The sequence below is a fragment of the Lissotriton helveticus genome, chromosome 9 (genome assembly GCF_964261635.1).
Source record: "Lissotriton helveticus chromosome 9, aLisHel1.1, whole genome shotgun sequence".
NCBI classification, from domain to species: domain Eukaryota; kingdom Metazoa; phylum Chordata; class Amphibia; order Caudata; family Salamandridae; genus Lissotriton; species Lissotriton helveticus.
In genome coordinates, this window is record NC_136070.1 from 119,422,657 (window position 1) to 119,434,666 (window position 12,010).

Consider the following 12,010-nt stretch of genomic DNA (forward strand, 5'->3'; position numbering starts at 1 on the left):
GGTTCTTTGCCTTTGCGCCCACATCTGTAATATGGAACGGGAGTAGAGGCAAAGGATTTCCCTCATTTGCAGAGGGCATGCCCCTATGAAATGAGGGAAAGCACCCTGATGATACCGCTGTCGCTTTAAGTGCACCAGTTCTATCGTTATTACTGAAGGGGACGCACAAGCGTCTGCACCCACTTCTGTAATACCAAAGTGCCCCGGGGGCACTTAAAGCGGGTGCAAACGCTCGAAATTGGAAAACGGCCCCTGGTGGCCATGGATGAATGACTCTCTATGACAGTGTTGATAACGTGCACACCTGAAGAATATTCACTTTTTTATCAAATATTCCAAGTTCACAATCTTGGTCAGTGGTGCTGCCCTCAAGACCCGACTAGCCCCTGTCAGGTATAAAAATACTTCAAAAAACAAACAGAACCTGTTTGCGTATGAGGACGTGCTTTTCACATGCCCTTACGGTGCTATGTTTTTTATATACATAATAGATTCAAAATGATCTCCACTAATCTCTGGTATTTGTCTCCATTCACATTCCTTATGCGAATATATGATTATTAAAAATCCACACCATGTTCGCAATATGAATTTTTAACTAAATATTTTTTTCAGAAATGATTAACACAAAATTAACAATCAAATAACAATCAATATTTTCTTGTTTATTCTCTTGATAATTTTTTCATTTCTTCATTACTCGGAGCAAAGTATTTACATTTCCCAATGCATTTCGGGTCAACGCCTTCGTCAGGGGAATACTGCAAATAATACAGTTCAATATTTAGGAAACAAATTCTCTTCTGTTTGAAAGCACAATAATATCAATAGAGTATAGCAGAGGGAGTATCGGACAACACCAGCGGTCCCATCACGAAAAGAATATATACATGTTTATCCTGCTCATTACCTATGGTAATCCAAATCACGCACAATGTGCACTGCAGACACTTTGTTTAGGTGAAAATGTATAAACTGCTATCACCCAGTGTCAAAGTGCAATTACCCTGTAAAAATAATGTCAAGGCAAAACGAGTGAGCCAAACTCCAAAATTAAACCTTGTGACCCGTGCTCCATTCGACCTACCACTAGTGAAGGACGCTCACCTTTGCATGAGCTGAAATGCTTTAATAATCAACTGATATCTGAAGTCTGAAAAAAATAAGTGCAGCACCGGTTATACCCAAATATACCATCGTGTTACGAATCGTGATAATAACATACCCTGGTGGGGGTTCCAGCAGAGTAACCTACTTGCTATTCATGTAGACTACAGTCTCTCTCTGTGCCCATGAGACGTTATCGGTAATAACCCCCGCGATCTGCTGCAAATAACAAAAAAATGGTACACAGGGAAACAGAGAGAGACTCTTCATGAATAGCAAGTAGGTTACTTTGTGGAACCCCCACCGGGGTATGTTATTATCACGATTCGTAACACGATGGCATATTTTTTACAAATGCAACCACACCCCCAACAGGGCCCAAGCTAACACAGCAACAAAGTTTGCAAAAATGTACTAACTCTGAGGGGTCATAAGCAATGTTCCCTCTAATTTTTTTCCTCTGTGTGCGGCAGTGTAGGGTCTCTGTGCGCTGCAGCCATGGCAATGTGCGCCAGGAACTAGACCGCGCGTGTGTGCAGCGCCAAATATCCCTCCAAACTTTTGCTTACAAATCTGAAAAGATGGTGCATTTCCACACATAGTGTCACGTTAAACTATACTGAGTTGTGTGGTTAGGTTTGCAGTAATTTTTAGCTGACAAAATAGCAAATACAAGTTAAACGCACTCAAAAAGTATTTTAAAGTTGTGTGAACTAATTACATTGGTGGTACTCGTAGTACGGCCCGCGGGCCGCCAGCGGCCTAGCAGGCCTTCATTGGCGGTGCACGCACCTTGCCTTGTCATTTCTAGGCAAAGTGGAGATGCATGGGCTGTAAGAAGGTGTGAAAAAAACAACAAAGCCTCATTAACAAGTAAATGGAAGCCCTGTGAAGTACTCCGGTACAGCTGTGTGCGCGCCCAGCAAGTTGTCTCAGCCCGGGCTGCCACAAACGAATGGGTAAGTGGGGGGAGGCTGGGACTTAATCCCTTTGAGCCCAATAGGCATTGCACGCCTGGATGTAAGCACATTCAGAATTTGGACAGATAGGGACAGAGACAGACAGACAGAGACCGAGGTAGAGAGAGAGAGGAAGGTAGAGGGAGGGAGGGAAGTGGAGGGAGGGAGGTAGAAGGGGGTAGAAGGTGGGAGAGGGAGGTAAGGGAGTGGGGGTAGAAGGAGAGGGAGATAGAGGTAGAGGGAGGGAGGTAGAGAGAGAGGGAGAGGGAGGGGCAGAGGGAGGGAGCGGGAGGTAGCGGTTGAGGGAGTTTGAGAGGGAGGGACGGAGAGGGAGGGACAGAGAGGGAGAGGGCAGAACAGAGAGGGAAAGGGAGGGACAGAGGTAGATGGAGAGGGAGGGACAGCGAGGTAGAGGGAGGTAGAGAGAGGGAGGTGCGGAGGGAAGTAGAGAGGGAGAGGGAGGGACAGAGAGGTAGAGAGAGATGGAGGGAGAGGGAGCGGGAGGGACAGAGGTAGATGGAGAGGGAGGGACAGCAAGGTAGAGGGAGGGAAAGGGTGGGAGAGGGAGGTAGAGGGAGCTAGAGGAAGAGGGAGCTAGAGGGAGGGACAGAGAGGTAGGGGAACAGATACTAACCTATGGCTCCTCTTCCTAATACTCATCAGAATGGGAAAATTGTTCCATCGCGTTAATTTGCTACAATTGTAAACCTTTCTTGTCACTACTGAAAACCGAAATCTTTGGACTGCAGTCTTCATATTTTGTGCCACTTTGAACTATCTGCACTACAGTTTGGTTTAAACAGAGTGCAGTTGTAACAAATAATATTGTCATGATCATGAGGGAGGCACTGATTGCTGACATCATGCAAGCCTAACTTAGGTAACATCATTTACACAGTAGGAGACAGAAAATGAAACATCCTGAAAAGACAGACACTAAACATAACCGTTTTCTCGCAGCACGTTGGAAAAAATTGTCTTCATGTCAGTTTTCAGTGTTTTTTTAGATCATCTGCACTTTTTTGCTCATGTTCTATTTTCTTCTTTCTAGGGTAGCTATAAACTCTTTCTGGGACTGACAGAGGAAAATTATTTCTGTTTGTGATTTGGATAGTGCTTCTGAATAGTATGGTGGGATATATAAACTGAAGCTAATGGGCACTAAGTAGGGAACCCTGGCCTTAAGGGGCAACCTTTTTATTAAATATACAGACTGCACATATGGCCAATGCAAAATGATACTTTTTGTGAATGCTTTTTCCTCACCAACCCACCAGCTGGTGGAACGATGCATAGCATGGGAATCCTGAGAAGAATCCCACTGCAAAGTATTCTCAGCCTCAGCCACCAAGCACCCTTTTTGTTAGTCCAAGAATCTTTCCATCAACAGCAATTTTATTTTCCATGTCATGCTTCATCTTATCTTCATCACTCAATGATGCTACAGTCCTGCTCTTCCCACCGACTAACCATGCCCCCAAATCCGTTTTGTTCATCGTTTTTTCCCTGTTCATCAAATTACTCCAGTACACCATGTACTCGTTAATCATACCTTTTTTTTTTTTATTACTGGCTTTTATAATTTACTTCACTCCCTAGTCTGACAGTTACTCTAGGCTAACCCTGATCCAGATTTTATAATTTTTTGACTTAAAGCCAATTGCTGTTAACTGACAGTTGCCCTTAAACTGAACAGGAACAGGGTTACGATTAAAATATTAGTGCAGCAATATCTACTGGTGCGGGGGGGGAGGGCATACTCAAACTGCTCCTTCTGTGGACATTGTGGACAATGTGCAGCCTTTAATTTTAAACTTTTGTGTGTTCTAGGAGCAAAGTTGAATGTTTTCAGATAGGAAACGATGACTTGTCTTGCGGCATTTTAAATACACGTTCTTCCAAAGCTATTGCAGCGTTTTTAAATAAAGTTGCCTGCACTTGCCTCTCCCCCTTCTTTCTTTCCTCTATGTTCGTCGCTCCTTTCTCTCTTTCTCCTTTCATTCTACTTGATCAGTGATCACTCATTACCGACCTCACCTCGCTCCTCGCAATCTTATTCTCTGTCAGCTATTCCTGAACGAAGAGGCTCAGAGGTCAGGGCAGGGCAGAGGCCCGGCTGGGGCCGCTCGTGCACATTGCACTGCTTAAATGTAATGAGAGAGAGGCTCGGCTGTGTGTCTCAGGAAAACGCAGGCTGAATGTGATTGGTTGCGGATTTCGATTATGCAGATTTTTAAAGCAGTGAGTTACCCAGGATCTACTGAGAATGCTTTATTTCAAAGAATGCGTCTGCCTGTACATCTATAAATAGTTATTTTGTGGTGTTATACATCGCAATGTTTTTGTTAGAGTTGGCGATGTTGAAACTTTTCTTACTGTATGTAAGAATGGTTTTTACTTTTTCTGTCCGTGTGAGCTGCAGTCGTCTCTTTGAACACCACACTATCAGAGATTGATTCCATGGTGCTAAACTAAGGAAAGGAGCTTGTATAGTTTGTGGCCTTCGCAAAGGAAGAGTTTTAACTTCCGAGCGTGAAACGATCGAATGCCGCGTGTATGACACTCTGCATTACATTTCTAACAGTGCCCAGCTGCTGGTGTGCATTGCAAATAGCACAAGTACCAGTACATATCCCTCAGCTGTGCACTCTAAGAACTGTCAGTCTCCAGCTTTTTCGCGGCGGTGGCGCGAACGGTGTTGCAGGGAGTGCGCGGTAAATACAGTTCACTGCGCGCTTAGGGTGACCTCTGTGCGCGCGCGCTCACCCGCGCAGCTTATTGGGAACAGTGGTCATAAGCAGCTTTAACTGGTGGTCTGAGCAAAAGAAAGCTGCAGCAGGGAACCAGGCAAAAGAAAGTTAATTAAATAGGGAGTATGTTACTGCACAACCAGTGGTGATGAGAAACTAGTTCCTATATCTATGATGCATGTAATGGCTTACAATGTCTTCATTAGACCTCTATAGTCATTCTGTTGGTTATTATGCATACATTCTCCACATTTATTTTTAGGCTCTGCCCCAACTTTCCTCAACAATCCCCTCTCCAATGCCAGATGAACAATCTGATGGAGGAGTCCAGAACATCTACAAAGTAGCTCATAAGCTTTGTAGCTTGACAGCTGTTAGCAAGGACTGATCTACCAATAGACTTTCTGTAAGCTATACTGAAAAAATATGTTGATGTCTTAAAACCCATTGATCCAAAACAAGAAGTCTGGTACAAAGAGGACAGAACCCTTGTTAGACTCAGTCAATATACTAAATAGAGATATTAGCTGGAAGAAAGTGGCAGCACAATGTGGCTCACCTGTTTAGAGATAAAACGGATTTCTAATTCAATGCCAAATTTAAAGAGTAAGAGACAAATAATTATACTGCTTCAGTGCTTGGCTAGAATGAGGGAACAAAGTCTGGCAAAAATGAAAACCTCTTTAATAGTTTGATTCCCCAAGTACTGAGCCCATAGGGTTTTATGCCTCATTAAATCACTCATCCTTTGTATTGTGCTGGAGATCTTACTCCAAATCTGAGGCTCTCCAGATCTCATTTACCCTATACATAATACACAATGGCATTCACTGAATCCCACCCCCTGCAAGTTGCTTGAGAAGTAAATTGGGACTCGGGCGTTTCCTAGAATGTGGAGACCTAGCCACATTGACATCAAAGAAGGAAACAGTCCTGAACAAGAAGGCCCAGTGTTGCCCTATTAAAGTAAGATATATGACAATCTGTTGAACAAATCAGGGAAAACCTTTCATGAGATTTCACAGATCAGCTTTCCATCATGTGATACATCATTAAAATTCAGAGAATATATCTATTAACGGTGGTAAACACAAAGGATATAATATATAGTGTTAATTAAATAACACTAACATCACCATGTTATTTTATGATATTGCTTTTTTGTACACTTTTACTATTTCTAGGATACATATTACATCCCAGATACTGCTCAGACTTCTGCAGGTATTTTATTGACCTGATATATATTCATTAATGAAAATTAAAAAAATATATACTTAGTCCATTCTTTTTTCATATTGGTTACAAGATCACTAAATGTTTCACAAACCAATTCAAAATTTACAGTACCTGCTTACTGCAAGACTTACTGGTATTGAAAACTCTTCCGCCAGGTACTTGAGTGTCGACGCCTCTTTATTCAGAAAATTGCTTCTCTCATTCAGGTTGCCTTGGAGATTGGTGTCAAATTCTTTCCTTACTACTGAAGCAACAGAGTCAATAATGACAAGCTTCACCTTCTTAGAGATTATTTCTTCTTCCAAGGACTCAATTCTTGGAAAGGAAAGAAAATACATCAGATAATTGTATTAACCAACATGAAGTCAAGTACTGCACTATATAGATCATCTGACATTTAAATAGGTTAAATGACTTACAAACTACAAAAGCAATCTGCAGTTCAGAATGTAGAATGAGTGGAATACTGATTAGTTACTGTTAATGTAGAACACTGTCTTGTTAATCTTTTAAGAACAGTGGGCATACAGAATGGCTCCTGAGTCAATGATAATATAGGACAATTTAAGTCCAGGGAGCATAACGTACATGGTCAATGGACTTGGAAAGAAGCCTTAAAAAGCCTCCTCCTACCGCCCAGACTCACTATAAACATTTTTATGCGACTGTCTGAGAAGGTGCTGGTCTTACACTTAACTGCAAAGTTCAAGGCTGATGGGTGCTGTGTTAGGGGAGAGACAGTAACTGTTCACTACACAACACAGAGGTGCGCCTTGCCCCAAGATCCATTAAGGAATGGAGTAAGCATAGAAGGTTTAACCAAGACATTCATAGCTCTAAGATGTGAGAACTTCTTTTAGCCCCAGTACAGTACCGTGGATGGTACTGATGTTGCTCTAGCCTGTGTTCAACAGGAAATGAAGATGTTCCCAGTTCATCAGAAAGGAAAAGTTGGGCAGTCCAGCAGAAGTGAAAGTTGAATATGACCAGGTTGTTATAGGTGTTATGCCTTGAAATGAAGGCCATCAAGTTGGCATCAACTGTAAAGACACTAGGACAAGTACATTGCTAGGCTAAAAGGCTGGCTTGAAATCGTCAAACTATTTTTAAGAACAAAGAAATGGGTGGCCCAGCCAAGGTGATCAGAGTAGGTCTCATCCTACATCAGGTTACAGCAACACCTACAACTGCAAAAAAGCTTCTTTACCAATGAGGCCAATTTAGCCAATATAATTTCACAGTAGGGGATTCATACTTCATATGTGGCAAGCTCCATAGTGATGAAATGAGAGCGAATTTCTTTTAGAAGCAATTTTCGGTCCTGTGAAGGGAGGCTACATTGGTCCTATCCCGAGCCCCCTCTTCCTAGCCCTGTTAAATGACGGTTGTTGGAGGCTGACTTAGTATATTGTGCACACGTATTCAAGTGATGCTCCTTGCACTAATCCAGTCAGCCCTTATGGTGATTTAAGTGGTCTTTTGTAACCATATAAAGCTTAGAAAGTGGTAGCTGTGGTGAGCAGTCTTCAGGCTAATTTTTAAGGAGTGTAAGGCAGATTGTTTTAATAACTTTAATCGATAGTGTAATTTCAGTGAAAAGGAACCATGCAGTGTTTAGATAAAAAGAAATAAAGCTCATTTATTGCACAACACAATCACTAACACATTGATATATCTCCTACATAGGGATGTAGTGACCAATGGGAGACTTCTACAAAGCTGCCTCTGGAGAAGACTGTGAAGGATTCCAGTGGAATCCAAGGGTGGATTCTGGAAGTGAAGAACCTGCTAGCAGAGGGGACAAAGGCTTTGCCACTCAGAGGTGACAAGGAGACACCGAAGCACAATGCCCACTGATGTCGGGGGTTCAGAAGAGATGATGGTGAACTTGTCGCTGCATCTGGGAGGACCAGGAGCCATGCACAAGCTCTCCTGTGTTGGATGTCAGTGTTTAGGTGGTTGTTGTCTGGAAGGAGCACCAACAAGCCTTGGTAGCTGGAACTGGTGTGGAAAGCAAAGAGATGCTGTCGTTGGGACTAGCGAGATCCAAGGGACTCACCAAGTGTAGGAGAGTCAGAGCAGGCCCGAGGAAGCAGGGGAGCCCACTGACACAAGAGTAGACCCTCAGGAGAACCCCTTGGCCAAAGGCACAGGAGTCGCAAGAGGGCATCAGGAAGATCACTAGATATGGAGGTCCACGGTGCAGAAGATGCAGTGAGGATACTAATCTTCAGAATATGAGGTGCTGGATGGTGGAGATTCTTGTAGCCCGAAGATCCCTGGAGTGCAGAGCGAACAAGCCTTGGCAACAGCAAGTCAATGCAGTGCACTGGGAGTTGGTCCCAGTGGCTCCGACAAGGGATACTGGCCTCACAATTGCTTAGATAACAGGTCAGGACTCTGCAGAGCTGCAGAACCACCACCTGTGTTGCTAGGCTTTGGGAATTCCATGGGACATCAGGAGCAGCAAACTGGTCACCTACATTGCGGTGCCTACAGATGCAGAGGGGTGACTTTTTCACTCCAAGGGAGATTACTTCATATGTCCTTGATGCTCACAGGCCTTCTGGAAAACCGTATGAAGCACAGACACAGATAACTTGAAGAACAGCAAGACCAGGAGCAGCAGGAGACTTCCTTGATGTCGTTTCAGTTTCTGTTGAAGTCCGTCGAACTTCAATGAATTCTAAGTGTCAAGACGGTTGAAGAGTGTCTTGGTTTCAGAGGTAAGTCTTGTTCCATGACAAATCTAAGGACCCACCCACAGGAGAGCCCTTAAGTACCTTAGAGAAAGGGTTGGAATGACTCGGGTGGGCCCCTCCTCCCTCCCAGAGGAGGGGCTGGACAAAGGGAAGAATACTCCTCTCTCTTTGACCAGTTTTCCACCAGTGTAGGAACCAAGGGTTCCTGAACTGGCTCTAACCGGAGTATGCAAGGAAGGCAACAAATCTGCCCTTCAAAGAAGTCTGGTAGAGCTGCAAGGCGCCATCACCCCAACACAATACACTAAGTCCTGCCTGGGAGGGGGTTACACCTCCCTGTGACAGAAAACCTATTGTTCTACCTTCCCCTGCTCGAGCTCAGCTAGGCAGCAGGAGGGCAGATTCGGGTCTGTGGTCTGAAGCAGCACTAGCTTCATGGCAGACCTTAAAAGGCTGTTAATGGGAGAACAGGGGGGGGGTGTTCACTTGGGAACCCCCCAGTACATTTGATCATGCTTCCTGCACCGGAATTGGTGTTGGGGTAGGATTTCAACATGTTTAATACCAAATATGTCCAGGTTTGGTGCAGCCACTATATAGTTAGACATCTCAATGATTGATGTCCACCTTAAGATGACTGACCACACTTACAAAGCCTGGAGAATCGGCTCCGGGATTTGTAGGGGTGTACTGCTCATGCAGGTGCACCCTAACACTTGTAACCAAGAACCCTGCCCTCAGGATTGAAGAGTCTGCCATAGAGGGGACATAGGTTTTAAGTGCAGTGACCTCAGATATAAGGAAACTTATATCTGTTGTGAGGGATGCAAGCAACAACTCACACAGGCTGCCATAACAGGGCTGTAGTCACAGTTTACGTGGCCTCCATGGGTGGCATAATACTTGCTGCAACCCATGGAAGACTCCTGTGTACCTAAGCCCTGTATACCTCAGTACCATATAGAAGCGACATAGAAGGGTACACCAGTAGGCAATTGTGGTGATCCCAAAGTACTTACCAGATCCAATTTAAGGGAGAAAGCAAAGATGCTGGGGTCCTGATTAGCAGGAACCCAACAGACTAAGTCAAAGCCACACTGACACCAGGGAAAAGTGGGGTTACCATGAAAGCAGATGCTACATTCCTACAACTATCATTGTTGAGAAGGTGTGGCAGATCTACCAACGCTGGAAGATAAATAAGAGAAAACAAGCAATTAAAGACAACAAAATGATCACCTTGTGTGGACAAGACACCACCAAGGAAGGCAATAGAAAATGGTAGGGGGTTATTACTAATACAAGCACAGTGGGTTTTCCCCACTCGTTGACTCATCGGTCTAGGGACTTCCCGGTGTGAAGGGAAACTGTTGTTCTGAGGAAGACGCTATGACAGTGATTGGCTCGGTCAGTTCAGGAAAAGGATGACCCATAACAGAAGTTTGTGGCTGGAACTTGAAGCACAAATGAGAAACCATGCTCATGAGATAGAGGACTGTATGATTCAAGAACAAACAGTACGGTGACTACTGCCAGATAACAGCAACAAGCATCCTCTTAACTTTTGCTTTCCAGTTTAGTTTTCATAACCACTAGTGGTCTACTGCAGGGACTGCTGTGGTGTTCAAAAGGTACTCACCCTTTTACAAAAGACCCTAGAAACAAGTGAACATTCCAAAGTCAGAACTTGTGTGCGGTTTGTAACCCAGAGCGAGCAAGTCACCATGTTGGAACAGACTATTATGGACTCAGTAAGGACATTTCACAGATAACATATGTATTATTTGACCTGGCATCCTTGGAGTGGTTTTACCCTAACTTATAGTCTTTAACCCTCCTGTTTTGCTGACTACATGTTTGCTGGCTTTAGTATTCTGCACACTTTACCACTGCTAACCAGTGCTAAAGTACGTGTACTCTCTCCTTGGAGCATGGTAGAATCATGAGCCAAGGACTCATCATCACAGATGAAGCCCAAACGTATCCTCTCCCTGACAAACAACCTAACAACATCAAAGACAGTTTCCAAAGTTGCATGAAGGATGTGGCCGTCTGGATGCTATGCTATGAAATTCCTGATTGATTAATTGATTGGTAGAATTGTCTTATACCAAATTAGCATTTTTGATTTACTTATAAGTCCCTAGTAAAGTGGTACTACATGTACCCAGGACCTGTAAGTTAAATGCTACTAGTGGGCCTGCAGCACTTGTGCCATCCACTTAAGTAGCCTTTTAAACATATATCAGGCCTGCCATTGCATCCTGTATGTGTGAGCATTTTTAAACTGAACTTTCATCCTGGCAGAATGAACCTTTCTTTTAATATATATGTCACCCCTAGGGTATGCCCTGGTTAGCCCAGAGGGCACGGTGCAGTGTAGTGTATTTAAAAAGTTGGGCATGTACTTTTATGCTTAACATGTCCTGGTAGTGAAAAACTCAAATTCTTTTCTCACTACTGCAAGGACCATTTGTCTCACGGGATAACATTGGAGATACCTTATCATATTTACTAAGCCCAAATGGGAGCCGGTAATTAGTTCATGTTGGGTGTGTTTGGAATTTTAATGAAAAACCTCTTCTGATGAAGTCAGATTATAAATTTCAATTTTAAATATTACACTTTTAGAAAGATTTACCATAACCAGAGAACAGCTGTGATTATTGAATTAAGGCCAATTGAAATTCACACAGCCGTCTGGAAAAGGGGAACCAAAGGAAAAGCCTATATAAATGTTCTGCCTCAGAAGACACAAGGTACAAACTCATGTTCCTATAGTGTAAAACAATATTTGAACAAGTAAGAGTTAGGTGGTCATCTAATGTAATGTAATGTAAATAACATTTATAAAGCGCAACTATTGCCCGAAGGCATCTTGGCGCTATCGAAACAAAGAACAAATAAGACAGAAGGGACAACCAGTACTGGAAACAGAGCAGAAAAGACATATTTTCCTATTTTATGCAGTTTGTGTAAATAGTCAAGTTTGTAGGCTCTTTCTGAAGCTCAACAGGGAAGGGGGTGATTTTAAAGTGATAGGTAAGTCATTCCAAAGCTGTCCTGTTGATCTGAAAAAGCCCCGACCTCCCCAGTTGACTTTCTTAAAAGGGGTGACTACCATGTTCTTGGCCAGACCTAACCATAAGGTCCTGTTTGGAGTGTACCACTTCAGTTTGTTCCTAAACTGTGCTGGTCCCAAACTATGCAGTGATTTGAAAGCTAGGCAGAGGGCTTTAAACTTACATCTCTT

The 12,010-nt window shown here is 43.4% G+C and overlaps 1 protein-coding gene across 2 annotated transcripts in view; it reads right to left on the reverse strand.

Annotated features, from left to right (window-relative positions):
- RAD51B (RAD51 paralog B) overlaps nt 1-12,010 on the reverse strand; it is a 202,461-nt gene that overhangs the window by 44,382 nt on the left and 146,069 nt on the right. The window contains exons 6-7 of one of the 2 annotated variants that reach the window (XM_078662006.1): nt 6,187-6,370; nt 1,107-1,153 (exon numbers count right to left, since the gene is read on the reverse strand). In XM_078662006.1, the coding sequence (XP_078518132.1) occupies nt 1,136-1,153; nt 6,187-6,370 (202 nt within the window). In that variant the 3' untranslated portion in view covers nt 1,107-1,135. Of the gene's footprint in view, nt 1-1,106; nt 1,154-6,186; nt 6,371-12,010 lie in introns of those variants that run through there. The other variant, XM_078662007.1, reaches the window with a different exon arrangement.